This window comes from Hemicordylus capensis, chromosome 4, assembly GCF_027244095.1.
Source record: "Hemicordylus capensis ecotype Gifberg chromosome 4, rHemCap1.1.pri, whole genome shotgun sequence".
Taxonomy (NCBI): Eukaryota; Metazoa; Chordata; class Lepidosauria; order Squamata; family Cordylidae; genus Hemicordylus; species Hemicordylus capensis.
The window spans coordinates 266657761-266676919 of NC_069660.1; the positions used below are offsets into that span (position 1 = coordinate 266657761).

Sequence of the window (19159 nt, forward strand, 5' to 3'; positions counted from 1 at the left end):
AAGAGTTTTGTCCTGGGGGACAGCATCAAGTCAGTGTGCACACGAGTGACTGACTATTGCACCATACAAAGCACGACACGTAAAATTTTTAAACCTTTTTCCCCCTGTAGGGGGAGCCACTGTAGCCTCCTGTCCTTCCTCGACCCTCATCCCCAGCTCTGGTATCTCTGGGCAGGGAGCCACTGCCACCTCCTCTGCAGCCATGGGAGAGGGGGAGCCATCTCTGCCACCCGTTCCCGCCCCTCACAGGCCCCCACCTCTCTGGGCTGCCGGCAGTGCTCCCTTTAAGGCATGTGGTCCCTTTAAGGCATGTGCATGTGTGTACGCAGATACTCAGTTAATTTTAGATCCCACTTAGGCTGAATCAGGAAGGCCCCATTCTGAATACACATGCATTGATCCTGCCACCCAGAACAAAACTCATTCTGCACACAGATTAAAAAAATTAGATCCCTGGCTGCTGGGGCGGGGGGAGCCACTCGGGGAGCCTCCCATCCTCTTCTGGCTGCTCGGTCCTTCAGCTGGAACTGGAGGAGGAGGAAGTCCAGCCAGCTTGGAGGAGGGAGGAAGTGGTGGTACACTGTTCCTTCTAAGGCGTGTGCACCTGCATGTGCTCACAAGTTTTTGGATGTCCACTCAGTTCATTTTAGATCGTGCTCAGGTTGAATCAGGAAGGCCCCATTCTGAATGCAGGTGCACACACACTCACTGCCTTGATACTGCTGCCCAGAATAAAACTCATTCTGCACAGAGATGAAAAAAATTAGAGGGACCACTGTGGTGGCATGGTGGTGACCCAGCTGGGGAGAGGGGGAAAGCACGGCAATTCTTCCTGGCCGTGGAGTGGGGGGGGGGAACAGGGTGCCAGGGTGTTGGGCAGCAGTGGCGGGTGCAGCAGAGTCTGCGTACCCCCCAGAAACTGCTGCGTGGGGGCCTGGGAGTTGGTGCGCATGTGTGCACGCATGCACCTTAGAGGAAACAGTGAACCTCACCCCTATGGGAATCTAGTGGTTAGGTTCCTACACACACACACACACACACACTTCCTGAAAAGTGGGAGGGAGAGAAATAAGAGTAGAAATGAATAGTAACTTGCTCTTCAGGGCTCCAGAAATGCCTTCCCCCAACCCCCAAATCGGCTGAGTTTTTGGCAAATATTTGCCATTAAAAAAACAAACAAAAAAACCCCCAAACCCAATGAGCCTCAAAATGGCTCCATGTTGTAAGATGGCAACTAGAAGTGACACTGGAAGTCATTTCTGTCCACTCAGCAATTGCAAATAGGTGAATTCTAGCCTATTTTTGTACAGCGGATAAAGAAACCGGGTCTCTAAGACCTGTCCACTGATATGCGAAACCGCGGGTGCCGGGACATTGGGTAACTAGGGCCACCTGTATATGCTTCTTATATTACTAGCTCATATCAGCACTCTAGCTTTGACATTCTGGATTCCAGCATTCTGGATCATGAGCACCTTTCAAAGATGGTTAGGAGATTGTTGAAGTAGTGTTCTTCCACTTAGAAGATTGTTAAGATCGCAGCTGGTACATCAACTGAAATAGTGTGAAAGGACTCCTGGCTATGGCGATCACCTAATAATCCAGGTTCAGAGTAGGCTTGAGCCCGAAATGTCTCAGCCACGTTGCGGCGGCGGTGGCTCCTTAAGGCTGGGGAAGGGTGCACTTACCCCTCCTGCTGCTTCCCCCCACCGGCACTCCGTTTTTACCGAAACCCATGGGGCAGCAGTGTACCTTCCTGCTGCCCCTTCCCCCTTTCGTTGCCATAAGTTGCTGGAAGCACCGGCTACATGTGTGCCTGTCGTGTGCGTGTGCCTGCATGGCAGATGGAAACGCGTGCTCGTGCAACGGGTGCACATGCAGCCGGTACTTCTGGTGACTTATGGCGACGAAAGGGTGAAGGGGAGGCAGGATGGTATGCTGCCGCCCCATGGGTTTTGGTAAAAACGGAGCGCTGGCGGGGGAAAAGTGACAGGAGGCGTAAGTGCACCCTCCCCCCGAAATGGCCTTGGCTTCCGAAACATTTTGAAGGCCTCTATAATGGCCTCCGAAACGTTTTGGACTCAAGCCTAGTTCAGAGCCAGGTTCAGGAGTGCTTCCTCGTTGTGAACATGAGATGTGAACACAGTCCACACTGTGAACTATTAAAGGGTTGGTAGCAGTACCATTTTTATTCATGTCCTACAGTAGTGTTACACATGCAGTGTTAAACTAGTGGCTGACATCTGGACAAACACTGTGCAAGCAGGAGGGAGGGGTGATTTTTTCTTATCTTCCTTCTGTTGAACGGCCTTAGGGACAGATATTTTCAGGAGGCACTGTGGGCTTCAGAGGGAAGGAGACAGTGGAAAAACCCCTGCTAACTGAGCAAAGAGACACCTTTTAAAGTGGTGATTTTCTTCTATTTAGCAGGGGGCGGGGAGCAACTAGCCCTCTCCAACCCCAGCACAGCATCCCTCGAGTGGCTGTTGCTGGTATCTGCCTAATGTTTCTTTTTAGATTGTGAGCCCTTTGGGGACAGGGGACCATCTTATTTATGTATTCTTTATTTATTTTTTAACCGCTTTGAGAACTTTGGTTGAAGAGTGCTATATATAAATATTTGTAGTAGTAGTAGAAAAATTATTCCTTTTTTTGTAGTGTGTACAGCATTGGTCTGAATGTCAGTCATTAAAGGGTAACGCTTAGGACTAGGGGCTTAGATGCACATACAAATACAATATTATACAAAAGAGCTGGAGTGCTGCAATCAACTCTAAAATTTGACTGTTGGGATAATTTGTGGATAGTCCCTTACAGACTCAGAAATTATGATACTTGACATTTTACCTCAAATAGGCTAGTCTAGTGTGTGTGTGTGTTCTTTTCAGGGCTGTTCCTGCTCCAATATGACAGCAGATGGGAAGAGGAGTTAGAAAGTAGTTGATAAACCAGAGATGCTGTAGTAAAAGTTAATCTCATGTTTACATCATCTCTGTGACTTTGCAAATCAGGGAATATATGAGCATGAGTGATTTGGGTTGGGATCTTCTACTGCCCAAGCTATCTAGTGGATCCTCCTGTTGATTTTGCATTGTGCTATACCATCCTAGTCGACTTTCCCTATTGAGTACTCAGAGAGAGCAGAGTTGTTGGCAGGGTATTAACAGCACTGTCCAAGACTTACTTGCTGATCCCAACCCAGAGATTATCACACATAGCAATAGTTGTGCCCACCCTGCTGTGCATGAGAATCCTCTCATAAACAGATGGCGGTGATTAGCTTTAGTAGCACTGATGATCCATTGAGGAAGAGCCTGTCTGGTTTGAGTTGAATGTGATAGTTCCCAGGCACAGGAATCGGTACTACCAGCTCTAAACATTTGCCCCTGACCAGGATCAGGAAGGGGCGCTGTGCATGTAGCATTGGAAGTGCTCTGGAGCTTATTTCCCACTCAGAGCTCTTCTGCACATGCAGATTTCAAACCAGAGGGCAGACCACTAGTGAACACCCATGTACCCTTGCTTGTCTAGGTAATCTGGGAGACTCTACTTAATCATCTCTGGAGAAATTAACCAGCCATAACTGGACTCTGATATAGGTTTTTTGTTTGTTTGTTTATTGCATCTGAGCCAGCGTGGTGTAGTGGTTAGAGTGCTAGACTAGGACTGGGAAGACCCGAGTTCAAATCCCCATTCAGCCCTGAAACTAGCTGGGTGACTCTGGGCCAGTCACTTCTCTCTCAGCCTAACCTACTTCACAGGGTTGTTGTGAAAGAGAAACTCAAGTATGTAGTACACTGCTCTGGGCTCCTTGGAGGAAGAGTGGGATATAAATGTAAAATCATCATCATCATCATCTAGGTATTCAAGTTTACTCCAGTGCTTAAAACTTGATACCTTGGAGAATGGAACTCCTTGTATTTTTAAAATTGTGCTGTTTTATGATGGGATCTTGCCTCTTAGTAAAACAATTTGTTTAATAACTAATATACCATATATTCCATAATCATGCAATATTCCTCTGGGATTCACAAAGGGGGGGGGGTCATTTTGCTTTGCAATAAGCTGTATTTTTTGTGTGAGGGTAGTTGTACAGTTGCAGAGTTAATGACTGATTATTTTGAGACCTCTTGCAAAAATGTGGATTATAAAAAAATGAGAAGCTACATTTTCCCCTATATAATCTGTAAATCATGATTAACACAGTTATTTTCCTAAAATAGCTGTTAGAAAAAAATAACATTTCTGCTGTTTTGAAGTAGTACTGTATGCATAAAGAACTCTGTATGTTTTGCAGAATAATAATAAAAAATGGCTGACAACCTGGACCAATTCATTGAAGACCAGAAAGCCAAGTTGGCCCAAGACAAAGCAAAACTTGAAAACGATCCTCCTTACATGGAAATGCCGGTGAGATTTTAAAACCACCACCACCAAGACTGAGATTAAAAGCATTACTCTTGTAATTCTGTCTGAAACCTTAAAAAAAAAACCTTTAAAATATTTTATTCAATACACTCTCCTTTATTGTAAATTGCAGGAAGATACACTTGACCAAAATATAGGGATGTGGGTGAAATGCTATTTGAGCACTGAATCACTGCACATCCCTGGCACCTTTGACAGGTAGGAGAGTAGGTAGGAGACCTGCTCCTCCTCTGCTCACCACCACATGAAGTTTGGCTGCACTCACCCCAGCTATGATCATGCGCAGGCGGGGTGTCTCCTGGCTGCCCTCACTCAACACCAGCATGCACATGCGTGGTGGACATGTGTGTGCCAGTGTTGCGTGAGGGCAGCTGGGAGATGCCTCGCCCGCATGCGATCGTAGCTGAGGGGGAGTGCTGCCAAACTTCCTGGCAGTGAGTGGAGGAGGAGCACATATGGACCTGCTCTCCTCCCTGTTAAGGTGTGGGGGATGTGCAGCGATTTGTTGCTTGAATCTCATTTTGTGCACATCCCTACTTGTATGGTGCAGAAATGGGGACAAAGCCCAATATCAGTTACAAATATTTTAATGCTCTTTGATATGATAGAATTGGCTGAATATTTTTAGACAATCAGTGTTGGCAATATGGTGTGTAAGTACAATGTAGCATGAACAGACTCAATAGTAAGACTAATCAAAACTGATCTTTTGGGGATTTGAAAATGGAAAAGAAAATAATGGCAATATTCTGAATTTAATTTTAAATTTAAAAATTTAATGTGAATGGCTTGTTTTGTAGTGGTATTCATATGCTGAACTTGAAGAATATTCATTCTCATCCAGCAAAGGTAATAAGTGTGCAGAAGCTACAGGTAGGATTAGGAATGAGTCCTGCCTGAAATGCTGAAGAGCTGCTATGAGTCAGAATAGACAGTGCTGCGCTAGATGGACCAATGATCTGACTTGATTTAAGACAACTTCCTATGTTCCTTTGTCCTTTGAAACAAAAGGATGGGGTGTTTCAGCTTTGCCTGTTTAGTAAAAGAACAGAGGAGCAAGAAATTGATCCTAACTTAAGAAGGAGTTCATCTCTTGTAGGGATGGGGCTGGGAGCAACATAACAAAAGGGAATGGAGAGCAGATTGGAGAAAAAGGGGGAGTGGGGAAGAGGAGAGTTGGTCTAAAACCGCAGTGTGTGAACTTCTGTCAGGGGGTATACCTTTCCTTAGTCTGCAAAGAGATCCTGGAAGCAGCATGGAGATGAAGGTCAGAGACCTCTTGCACAGCCAAAAGCCCCTGGGAAACAACCCCCGTTTCCATTTGGGTGTTCTGGAGTGGTTGTGCTCAGAGTGTGAATTCTGGCAGTTTGATATTTATACCCCCACATTTACTGAAAGTGGCAAAAGATTTCACCAGCCATAGGGTGAGGTGTGAGGAAATGTACACACACAGTGTTCTCTGCTAGATGTATAGGATTAATCTGAATAATTCCTCTGTCTGGCATGGTTTATTGAGGAAATGGAGGAGGAACCCAGTTCCTCTTTTGAATACTGTGATTATACTTATGCTATTGTTTTGTGAATTCAGGTGGTCTCCTTTTAGGAAACCCTAATATTGAATTTAGATGGTTGAAATATTGGATCTAGATGGTCAGAATTTTAATATGAACTGGTGAAGCTTTGATTAGAACAATCAAGAGAGGAGGAATGAATAATTCCTGACTGGAAGGTCTTGCAATCATGAAGGGAAGAAATCACTTGGCCAGATAATGTTTCCCAAGTTCGCTTTTTGATTTAGAATGGAATTTTGGTCATATGCATATTAATCTTGAATGCTGCTAGTCTAGTTTGCCCAAGGTCTTCCTGGGTTGTTGGATTACCTTTCAGTCCTTCTTTAACAAGTGAAGGAGGGGAGCTAAGCCATCTGCCTCACTCAAATCCATTTAAAAACATCTTTCTTTTTGGTCTTGGGCTTCATAAATATGTAACCCCAGTCTTGGTTCTGCCTGGGAGACTCTCAGGTTTGAGCTGGGCTGAGGAGGAGGTCTGTTCCAACAGAATCTTGTTCTAACAAATATCTATCTAAAGTGTTCCACAGTTAACAAACAAGATGTGTTGAAAGTGACTTTAGTATTAGAATTATGTTTTTCCCTGCCATTATGTGTAAGCAAGCATTAAGTAGAGCATAATTGATTTAGTAGTACCTCCTATAACTGGAAAATGCTAGGAAAATTCCATAGTTCCTTTATATTCAAAAAACCTCTCAAAAACACATAAGCATATTCTTCCTTAGAAACTAAAGAAAGTTATTCCAGTGTCAATTCTGCCTTATCTGTTCTGCATTCTCTTTCAGAACAAAAGTGCAGAGAAACTTTCTGAGACCAGCAAAATGTTAATATCCATGGCTAAAGAAAACATCCCACCAAACAGTCAGACTGGTGTTCACGGTATGTGTGTGTTAGTGTGTTTTAGTTTGCACTAAAATATAGCATTATTGTATTTGACACTTTATTGAATTTCTATCTATATTCACATTCAACTATGCAGAGTCAAGGTGACTTGAGCATGGTCCTCTCCATGTAAACGAGAGGAGAAAAATAAAATAGAAGTATACATGATGTGTATTCATAATAGCAAAGTGCTATCAAGGAGCTAACACCCTCTGTTGTGACCTAAAGAGGGATTCTTGTGTAGTGGGATTGTTTGAAGAGATTTAAATGCTTTCTGTCTGTCTTTTGGAGGAGCTATTCCCATATGTGATGTGATATATGGCCTCATTGCTATTGTGTGATAAACCAGGTTTGCATACTGTTGTTCAGCTGTCCTCAGTGCAGTCATGCTTGAGTAGCAGGAATATGCATGAAAGGAATTTCGCGTTCTATTTCAGACTCAAAACAAAATGAAAGCTGAGCAAAACGTTTTGCCAAAACAGCGGTTGAGCTGGCTGCTTTGATGAAACAACTCAAAATGTTTTGAGTGTTTCTTCCATAGGGAACAATGGGGAAACTCAAAACACGCGATGCGTGCCCATTTCTTTGTGGGTTGGGTGGTAGGTAGCACCCATCATGCCCTACCACCCAAACCACTTTGGTGTCCCTAGGAACTACTCATGGGGAACAATGGGGTGTTTTGAGTTTCCCCATTGTTCCCTATGGCCAGAACAAGCTGCACTCGTAGAGTGCATGTAATTTGCAGTGCATTTTGCAACCCTGCCTTGAAAAACCCTGCAAAAGCACACAGTAAAAGGGTATCTATCCACAGACCCAGAATGTCCATATACCCAGAATCTACTGCCAGCCGCAGTGTCTGTTCTGCAATAACATAATTGGCACAAGTTGCTTTCTCACACACAATTATGACTTCAAACTTCCTAGTATTGCAACAGCTGCCACAGCAGCACCATTAGCAGCAAGCATAGCCATAAGCTCAACTAGAGCAACTTCAGCCACATTTTGACTGAGTACACCTTGCAATGCAGATTGCAGAGCAGACCAGAGCAGTGAGTGAAGCACAAGTTAGTCTCAAAGCCAGAAATGGAGCTCATCACAGCAGTCACCAAGAAATATGTTCGTGCGCACATGTGCGTGCACACAAACACACAGCTGCCACTATCCATTTCTTGCCACAACACTATCTTGCAAACAAAACAAACCACCACTCAAGGAAATCAGGCACACAAGTTCTGCCTTGTCAATCTGAGATCCAGCAAAACCAGATAGTTGTAGCAGCAATAGCAGAGCATATTATGCTCAGTGCTGAGAAAACCACAAAATCAAACCTTCCTTCCTCCTCTCCTGATGTATCCTCTTCAATAGAGGCATAAGGGTTCTTTCTGCCTCTCAGTCCCTTTTGAATACATTTTTACATTCCCTCCTTTTTGTGTTCCCTCCCCTTACTTCCTCCAGCTGGTCAGGGCACAATTGCCCATGGCAACACTTGTTTTGTATGATAAGCCAATCAAGAAGCAAGGAGTCCACAAACCAATCAGCATGGGAAAAACAGGCCTCCAAAATGGGCTTGTTCCTCTCCAAGCTTGCAACAGGCCCTTTTAAAAAGAGGGTGTTCTGTTTCGAGCTCAAAACACTCAAAAACAGCCCATTGCGAGTTGAAATGTTTTGTGGTAGCAACATTATCACATCCCTATTGAATAGTGTTATCTTGTCTGCCACTTTCCTGTAAACCTGCAATATGTATTCCACTATAATATGTATTGTGATGTAGTCTTCCCACTTTTTAATATCTGTTTTATAGTTTCACACAATCTTCTTTCACAGCCTGCAGTTTTTTAAAGTAGAAAAATTGCACTTTTCATTTCTGTTGCTCTTTACAAGAGTAAGAGCAGTGCAAATCGATACTATCTTATATTAATATACATAACTTCTGTCTCCTTTTAGTAACCTGCATTTTCCGGTGTTTCACTTCCTCTTTCTATATAACCTACATATTTTTCTTGAGATTTCTCTCTACTTGTATACTCCAGTTGGGCATCAGTGATAGTCAACACTTACAGAGCATTCTTGCATCAAACTGGTTGTTGCTTAGCAACAGCTTTAGTTTCCTTGAGTAGTTTGCTCTCTGCTGTTGAGTTTAATTTATTCTCGTACATGCTGTCATGCTTCTATTTTTTGCGACTTCCATCTGTGATCAAGGTTTTTTTCATCCCGATAATGACATATGAGTTTGTGACAGAATGATTATTGAATCTTGCCCTGAGCTAATTACAAACTAAAATTTCAGAATATGTTTTCGTGAGAAAACTAATGCTCTTTTAAAAACAGACCTGGGCTTAGGTTCTGGGTTTATTCCTAGTAGGGCTTTTGGATCAAAATTGAGAGAGAGAGAGAGAGAGAGAGAGAGAGAGAGAGAGAGAGAGAGAGGTAAGAACTGTGTTGCTTCATTTTTGAAGCAATGACACTTTCAATTTTGGGTATGTAGAGTTGCCAAATGCCTAGCTGAGGAAAAATGTTCTGGCTGCAAGACATTGCAGAAGCATTTCCTTACATGGCTGTTAAACTTAGGACTGTGCATGCTCATTAGATTAGCAGTACTGCTCCCCAGAAGGCAGACTGAAGCTCTTTAAATAAGCAGTACTTGGTAATGAAAAGTATATTGCCAAGTCTCTATCACCTACCCCAGTAATAATGCATTTTTTATTTTAAAAATATATTTATATTAAAATATTTATTTTATCTTGTTTTTATAACAAGATGCGCATGAGACCCCAGGCTGGAAGGAGGATCAGAAGAAAGAACAGTCCTAAGTTGTATGATATGAGGATGCTCTGTAGGCACTATTTAGCCAAGAATATCAGATCAATTACATTCAGTACCCAGATTTGTAACTTGCATATGCATTTTATTTAGCAAGCATTGATAAGTGAGCCAATACCATTCTGTGTCTAGAGAACTGTACTTTGATTTGGTAACTCCAAGTTCAAATCCTACTTGTGGCATGGACCTGCTGAGTTCAGTTGCAAAACAAAACAGTGATTTGTGCTAACCATAGTTAAGAAACCATACAATGTCTTGAGCTTCCAGATGTACAAAAGGCAAACTATGGCTTAGAGCTTCTTGTCTGCTTTTGTTTCCCATCAGCTCAGTACTCAGCTTCATGGGTGGAACAATGAGTATGTGTTATGTGGCCTGTGAATTCAGACATATCAAGTTGGTTAGTGCAAACTGCTGTTTTACAAACCAACTTCAAACATAATTTCAGATCATGATTTGTCAGTACCAAACAAGCCATGGTTTATGGATAGGTTTGAGTTCAAAAGTTAAAACAAATTGGTTTGCCTAACCAAATGATAGTTTCATATTATGTCTGAACTCAGCTACTGTGGTTTTGACATGTAACAGTATCTGCTACTGTTCTCTGTTCCCCATCTGAAAAATTAAATACAATACAAACTTACCTAACAGTGGTGTTAGGACAAAATACAAATATAAAGCACTTTGGAAACTAATCATTCTGGATAAATGACAGTAATGCAATGAAGTCCAGAGTGGAATGAGTTTTCGGAATGAGTTTTCTTCGGGCAGCACTATCAAGGCAGTGTGTGCACATGTGCATTCAGAATGGGGCCTTCCCGATTCAGCCTGAGTGGGATCTAAAATTAACTGAGCTGATATGAAAAAATGTGTGAGTGCGTGCATGTGCTCACTCCTTAGAGGGAACACTGGTCCAGAGGCATCCTTAAATTGCATACCTTCAAGTGTAGTCTCACTGAAAAATAGGCTGTAGCCCTACTCTTAGATCAGATGGTCCAACAGCACCTCTAGCTTATCTGGACGGAGCTTCATCCCGCCCCCCCTGAATGCAACATTCAGATTTCCATCACCTCCCTAGGATCATATGAAAACAAAAGAGAGAGAGAGCCAGGTATCATTGGCCAATTGAACTTTTCAGCCCAAATTCCTGGCCAAATCCCCCAGTGGTTTCATGAAGACAGACTCGTGTGGTACCTCCCAATCCAAGTGGCAGAACAGTTATTATTATTATTATTATTATTATTTTTACATATATATCCCGCTCTTCCTCCAAGGAGCCCAGAGTACTACATACAAGTACTACATACTTGAGTTTCTCTTTCACAACAACCCTGTGAAGTAGGTTAGGCTGAGAGAGAAGTGACTGGCCCAGAGTCACCCAGCTAGTTTCATGGCTGAATGCGGATTTGAACTCAGGTCTTCCCGGTCCTAGTCCAGCACTCTAACCACTACACCACGCTGGCTCAGAGAAGTCCACTAATACCACTTCCTGGGACCTACTGGCGAGGAAGGACTAGAGTAACTTAAATACAGTACCACTCAGGTTTAATCTTGACAGGTAGAGTAGAAGGATGCCATCATGATATCAAATGCTGCTGAAAGTTTCTGACACCAACTCCTGGAGAGGTCACGTGGATGGAATTAAAATAGATCAATATAGTTCCTGCCTGCCTGCCCCTTGCACCACTGAAAAACTTGGTGAATGTAACTGCGAAGGTTAAACCCCTCTATTCTCCTCTGCCCAAGTCTTAGTGATGCATGCCAGTTTGACACCTTCATCTAGGATCGAAGCATGGATGGCAGCTGTTTTCCCTTTTGCTTGCTTGGCATTAAGCAGCACAGTCTTAAGCCCCAGTGGATTGCTAACAAGATGCCCATGAGACCCCAGGCTGGAAGGAGGATCAGAAGAAAGAACAGTCCTAAGTTATCTGATCCTCCTTGCCCTCACCTGGCCTGCCAGTCTCTCAGTGCTGTATCTCCCTTTTCTCTCACATGCTCCAAATAGCGGTACCACCACCCTCCTCTGTCAGCCCATCAACCTGAACATTGAAACACATATGATACTCAGCTGGAGTCTTGAGTAGTTCTTTTGTTCACTTTTCCCTGTCTGTAAGAAATGTACTGATTTTTCCAAGGCTGAAGACTACATATGTTTAACGCAGAGTATTCCAAAGTTAGGTTATCCTAAGGCTGAGGGTAAAAGTTATGTTTCTTCTTTTCAAAAAAGAATGTGATTTTATAGACCCTTTAATGAGATTAGCTTATGTCTGAAAAGCTTAGTAGAAAACTTGTGAAATAGCACTTGATGTAGCAATATATCTCTGAAAATGTTTAGCTTTAGAGTTTAATATTTTCAGTATACTGACAGTAGGTAAAATGACATCACTAGAAATGACCTAAAATAACAATTGAGCTGCCTGCCATCAGAGGCCTATGGGTAAACATCATGGCAACACCCAAACAAGTATGTACTCCATGTTTTAATTTTTGTATCCTAAGCTACTATATCTTAGAACATAAGAACAACCAAGCTGGATCTGACTAATATTGATCTAGTCCAGCATTCTGTTTCTTTGACCAGCTGGATGCCTCTGGGAAGCCCATGCATGGGGCATGAAGGTCATGTCTTCCCATTTGCTTCTAGCATTTGTTATACAGAAGTATCTGAATCTGCCTCTGTCGATGGAGGTTCCTTTAATCATGGCCAATAACCGCTGATGCAGTTGCAGATAGAGATGTGGGGATGAAACATTTCTGTGAAAATGTTTCCATAATAGAACATTTCCTGGAAATTTTCCCCATGCAGTATTTTTCTGTGGGGAAAATGTCCACTTCAAAAGTTCTTTCTTCATAAAGCTTTTGAATTTTTTTTCAATATAACAGTTAAACCATATTAATTATTCCCCCCCACTCCCTGCTCACATCAAATATTTCAGTTCAAGTACTTGACTACTTAAAAACTTTGAGATACAGAGTAGGAAATTATTATGATGGGCTTTTCTTACAACATATATGCCAAATTATGTGCCAAATCAAATCACAATCTATTTAGGGCATCTGAAAAATTTCCATGTACATTTTTCTAAAACAAATATATGCAAATGAGAAATGTGCATGTTAAAAATTACTGGAATTTGTTCCAGAACACTTTTGATTACATACTATGCATGTGAAATGTATATTATTCTGTGTATCAGCATATTTTACTTACCAATGTAGGTAAGCAAGCAAGATAAATTTGCCCTTACATTTGGTTTTGCTACTCAGCACCATTTCTAGCTTCAGTTAGTAAACTGCAAATGCATGTGGCAAAAATGCAGAACTAAGACTTAGCAGAAACGTTTGTTGTAATTAACTAAATGCTGTTAACCCTGGAGTTTGTGAAATCCAGCTGACAATGAAAAGAAGTCTACCATCTTTCTAGGCAGATGTAGATTGGCTGCCTTTCAATGAGCTGCAATGATCTGTTATAGTTGGCCACATTTGTTGAAGTATTTCAATGATGTCACAGAAGAATGACTCATGTCTAGGACGTGCCATTTCTATTATTGCATTGCAGTGTGTTACAAAGTGGGAAAGATCTTTGCCTTGAAATGCATTGTTGTGTGCCTGATTTGCAGACTTGCCATAAACTAGAACTTAGTTTAACAAAGTGTTGAATATGGGCCTAAAGGTTGTGTGTTTGTAGAAATATTTTGTATCCCCCATACTTGTTGGATTATTTATTTACATGTTATATCCCACTCCTTCTCCAAGGAGTGGTGTACATTACCACTTATGTATGTTCTCACAATATTTTTACAGCTAACTTCCATTTCTTTACAGCTTAATGACTTTTAGTGAGAATAGAGCTAGGTCATTTTCAAAAGTATTTCAAAATGACTTTACCTAATTTAAATAAATTCTGTTCTTAAACTGACGTGCTCTTCTTTCTCTTGTTTTGGCTAATGCCAAAGAATTGCCAAGGAATCAAAATATAAAAGGCAATATCTTCCTAATTTGCTGCCATTCATTTATTATATATTTTAATATTTTATTATTATAGGTCGGGGATTATATAGAATTGGATTATACTGATTTTACTAATCTAGATCCATTTCAAACTGGCTTTAGAGTGGGCTATGGGGTGGAAACAGCTTTGGTTGGCCTGATGGATGATCTCTACCAAGGAATGGACAAAGGGAGTATGACCTCTGTTGGTTCTTTTGACCTTTCTGTGCCTTTCAATACTATCGACCACGGTATCCTTCTGGATCACTTGGAGGATTTTGGAATAGGTGGTACTGCTTTGCAGTGGTTCCATTCCTATCTCTCTGATAGATTCCAGATGGTGTCACTCAGAGATAGCTGTTCTCTGAAACAAGAGCTATTGTATGGTGTCCCTCAGGGCTCCAAACATTCTCCAATGCTTTTTAACATCTACATGAAACTGCTGGGTAAGATCATCAGGAGATTTGGAATAGGGTGTTATCATTATGCTGATGACACCAAAATCCATTTCTCCATGATAACATCATCAGGAAATGGCGTAGCCCTCCTAAATGCCTGCCTATAGGCAGTAATGGACTGGATGAGGTATGATAGAATGAAGCTGAATCCAAGCAAGATGAGGTACTCATGGTAAGGGATCATTGATCTTGAGGGATCATGGCGATCCCTCAAGGGGATCCCTAAGGAGATCATGGTCTTGGAGGGACATGATAGATCTTCCTGTTCTGGATGGGGCTGCACTCCCCCTGAAGGAATAGGTACGTAGCTTGGGAGTGCTTCTGGACCCAGGCCTCACTCTGGTTTGTCAGGTTGAGGCTATGGCCAGGAGCGCTTTCTATCAACTTCAGTTGATACAGCAGCTGTGTCCGTTCCTTGAAGATAATGATCTCAGAACTGTACTGCACTCTCTGGTAACGTTTAGGCTTGACTACTGCAGTGTGTTCTAAATGAGCTGCCTTTGTTCTTCGTTCGGAAACTTCAGTTGGTTCAAAATACAGTGGCAAGATTGGTCTCTGCGGTGTCTTGGAGAGACCACATTAGGCCTGCTTTAAAGCAATTGCATTGGTTGACAGGAGGTTTCTGGGCAAAATACAAAATGCTGGTAATTACCTTTAAAGCCCTAAATTGCTTAGGACCGGGTTACCTGGGAGAGTGCCGCCTTCTTCATGATCCCCACCACACATCAAGGTCATCAAGAGAGGTCTTTCTCCATATGCTGCCGGCTCATCTGACAGTGACTTGGGAGCAGGCCTTCTCTGTAGTTGTTTCTGTGCTGTGGAATGTGTTTCCTATAGATATTCATGGTTTAACATCTTTACCAGCCTTCAAAAGAGCCCATAAGACCCCCCCCCTTTTTAGCCAGGCTTTTATTAATCTCTGAATGTTTTACATTTTAAATTCCTGTTTAAATTTTAATTGCTGTAATCATTGAATGTTTCACATTTTTAATTGCTGTTTTAATAGTTGGGGTTTTTTTTTATAGTGTTTGTTTTGTGAACAGCCTAGAGCCTTTGGAGTTAGGCAGTATATAAATTTTATATAGATATAAGGGGTGGTGCTGGAATTAACTGAAAATAACTGTTGTCATTGGTAAATATCTGACTACGTAACATCTAATATGTGATATCTGCACACTACCAATAGCTGTTTATACCATGGAAGATGGGTTCCCAATCTGTGGTACTCCAGATGTTGTTAAGCTACAACTCCCATCACCTCCCAGCTACAATTTATTGTAGGATGTTGGGAGTACCATAGGTTGGGAAGCCCTGCCATTGAAAACGAGTCAGTGTTGTCAACTGCCTAAGGGCTGGTTCACATACACATGGACATCACTTGCTTCCTTGTTTTATGGCTTCATCTGAATGTTTGAACTGGCTCTGTTGAAAAGCATTGTGGTAGCAGTGATGTGAAGTGATAGTACATCTCTATCTTTGTTGGCTGATCAATACATACAGATTATCACTGCAATTATTAAGTGATAGGCCAATTTATATGTGAAAGCCTAAGAGCTGTTTCATATGCTGAAGACCTATGCTTTACAATATATGTTGTGTGTTTTTTGCAAGTAATTGTTTGGATGTGGGAAAATTAATTTGCCCTCTTTGAATAAAGTCACACACATGTGCATCAATATTGTTTGTATAGATAATGTCTAATTATATTTTGTAGACTATGGCTTAAGCTTGCCTCTTGGGGAAGAATATGAACATAAAAAACACAAGCTAAAGGAGGAACTCCGACAAGACTACAGGCGTTATCTTTCTCAGGTAAAAGCTCCCGACTCAAGGCCTTGCATCTGAGTTGTCAATGTGAACTTGCGAAGTCATTTAAAGTACCATTACAAGTAGTGGCAGCTACTTGTAAATAGCAATAGCAATAGCACTTACATTTATATACCGCTTTATAGCCAGAGCTCTCTAAGCGGTTTACAATGATTTAGCATATTGCCCCCAACATTCTGGGTACTCATTTTACCGACCTCGGAAGGATGGAAGGCTGAGTCAACCTTGTTGATGTTGTTTAGCGCCAACATTGAGCTAGTTGCTGTACAGAACATAACTGACAAGAAATCCTTGAGATGGTTCTGTGGAAGAAGGATTTGGATGAGGAACAACTATGTCTTCTAGAGAGAGTGGAAGATGAGTTTAAGTTGCTGGAGAATCAGCTGTAGAGGGCTGGGGTTAGAGGAGCAGGAGGGCAGATTATCTCAGACAAGAGCTATTGTATGGTGTCCCTCAGGGCTCCAAACATTCTCCAATGCTTTTTAACATCTACATGAAACTGCTGGGTAAGATCATCAGGAGATTTGGAGTAGGGTGTTATCATTATGCTGATGACACCAAAATCCATTTCTCCATGATGACATCATCAGGAAATGGCGTAGCCCTCCTAAATGCCTGCCTATAGGCAGTAATGGACTGGATGAGGTATGATAGAATGAAGCTGAATCCAAGCAAGATGAGGTACTCATGGTAAGGGATCATTGATCTTGAGGGATCATGGCGATCCCTCAAGGGGATCCCTAAGGAGATCATGGTCTTGGAGGGACATGATAGATTATCTCAGACATTCAAATGAAAAAGGGGTTGAGAAGATAGTTGATGTTAAATGTGGTTTCCAACCCTACAGTAAATTGTAGCTGGGGCTGATAGGAGTTTAGTTCAGCAACATCTGGAGCTCCCCAGGTTGGGAAACACAGTGATAGACAAATCAAGGAGGATTGATATTTATTTCTGGTCAAAAATCTTGGAAAGAACAACATCTGTGTTCAGGAACATACAAAAAGCAGTGTGGAATAGATCATGAGGAGACTAGAGATCAAAATGTGAAGTCAAATATCGCTTATATATTTGAGATATATAGTGAAAGTTGATGCTGCAATATCAGAAAGTGGTCTAGAAAACAGTTTTAAGTTTTCGAGAGACAAGCATTCATATACAGGAGAACCCCATTATCCACTGGTGTTCCATAAATCCGTGAATAACAGGGCATTAGGGCAATGGGGATTGGGGTGTTAGGTTCTGAGGCATCGAGGCATCGAGACAAAAGGGCGGAAATGGTGCAAATGGGCTGGTGCAAACAGTGCAAGGGGGCTGGTGAAAAGGGGAAAAAATTGGCTGAAAGTGGGGGAAATGGAGGGAGGAGTGCTTTACCATGCTCTGTGTGTTCCCAGCAATGTCCCCAGAAGTTGTTTAAAAACAACAACAAAAAACAAATGTGGTCCCCACCCCCCACAAAAAATCCCATTCTCTCACTCAGCAAAAAGATGGCACAAAATGGCTCAAAATGGTGGGCGGAAATGACCTTGGAGTCATTTCTGCCCATCCCCAACCTGTGGATATGCGAATGTTTACCCTTAACGCTTTTTGTAAGCTCCCTTAAACATTCTATAGAGAGGCAAGATATATATTTATTAAATAAGTAGATACATCTTTTGCGGGGAGGGCTTAAAGTAAAGTGGGTTTTGATAGAAGACATTTTATGAATAGTCTATTTTCTTAACTTTTAGGGTATTTCACAGGCAAAAAAGAAGGTAGGGTGCTTGCATTGTGCTGTTCTTCAAATTAATATACAAATTTGCTTGACTTAACAGATGTGTGTTATTAAAAAAAATTGAGCCAATATTTGTGCTTTGCTGTGTGCAGTATTTGTCTTGATATTTGTGAGCTTGCTTATTATAAGATCAGCCATGCATTCTCATTTTCTATTAATGTCATCTTAACACATTGATTGTGTTGTCTGTATGATTTGACTGCTGAATTTAATAGACTCATCTGCATTAGGTTTTGTATGATGAATGTTTGTTGCAGGGCATGCTAAAGTTGATGAGTCATTTTATGGGGGTATCATCAATTTGAGTTAATTTCCTACTACTACGATGAATACTTATATACCGCTCTTCAATCAAAGTTCTCAAAGAGGTTTACATAGGAAAATAAATACATAAATAAGACGGTTTGCTGTCCCCAAAAGGCTCACAATCTAAAAAGAAACATAAGGTTGACACCAGCAACAGCCACTGGAGGGATGCTGAGCTGGGGGTGGATAGGATCAGTTACTCTCCCCCTGCTAAATAAAGAGAATCACCACTTTTAAAAGGTGCCTCTTTGCCAAATTAGCAGGGTAGTTCAGTTGGAATACTCTCAGAAAGAGCTTTTTATTAGTAAATTATACCTTCTAGCACTTAAAAAAATTTTTTTAATCTGTTCGCAGGTTGCTGAAAACAGATTTGTCAACAGTATAACTGTTCATGTCAATGTATGTGTTTATTTGCATATATAGACAGAACTCATTGATGATGCCCCTCTTCAATTTTAAGTAAACTACTATTTCAATAAATTAAGTATAAATAGTATGGCACAAACTGCAGTGTCTTCTGTGTGGAACTTCCAATTATAGATTTCCTTTAATGAAATACTGCACCTTATTTTACTAATATCATAATCTCTGTGTAGTAAACTATTGTGATGTTTGGGTTTCTAATATCTGATTTTGTTAAATGAAAATGTGTTATGAATTGAAATATGTACAAGTTCTAAATTAATCTATTTTTATCATGTAAGAAAATAATTAATGTTTAATAGTAATATTTTCCAATGCATCCTTTAATACAAAACATGCGACTTCTATATTAGCCTTTCAAACTGAATGCTTGTTCTACAGTATCTATAATTTTGTAAAGTATTCCACTTTACACAGTAAATAGTTAGAAACAGCCACAAATAATTCTGTACAGCAATATTTAAATTAGTTTTGAGAAGTGTCGTGGAGTAGTTGTTGCTAGACTGTTGGACTTGGACTGGGGACATGGATTAAAATCTCCACCTAGCCATGAAGCTCACTAGGTGATCTTTGGAAGTCATTGGCTAGGTTCAGACATTGTACTAAACCACGATTTAGCATAACTGTCACAAACCAAGCCAGGATATCAAATGGGAGCTGAACCACAAACAAGGGATAGAACAAGCCAG

The 19159-nt window shown here is 41.3% G+C and overlaps 1 protein-coding gene across 15 annotated transcripts in view; it reads left to right on the forward strand.

Annotated features, from left to right (window-relative positions):
- Positions 1-19159, forward strand: part of CSPP1 (centrosome and spindle pole associated protein 1) — a 121290-nt gene that overhangs the window by 3765 nt on the left and 98366 nt on the right. For 11 of the 15 annotated variants that reach the window (XR_008306938.1, XR_008306937.1, XM_053249259.1 and 8 more), the window contains exons 2-5: positions 4298-4410; positions 6782-6875; positions 15858-15955; positions 17698-17721. Coding sequence is in view for 13 of the 15 variants with exons in the window: in XM_053249259.1 (XP_053105234.1) it covers positions 4312-4410; positions 6782-6875; positions 15858-15955; positions 17698-17721 (315 nt within the window). In the remaining 2 variants the exon portion in view is untranslated. The remainder of the gene's footprint in view (positions 1-4297; positions 4411-6781; positions 6876-15857; positions 15956-17697; positions 17722-19159) is intronic. The other 4 variants (XM_053249266.1, XM_053249269.1, XM_053249268.1 and 1 more) reach the window with 1 other exon arrangement.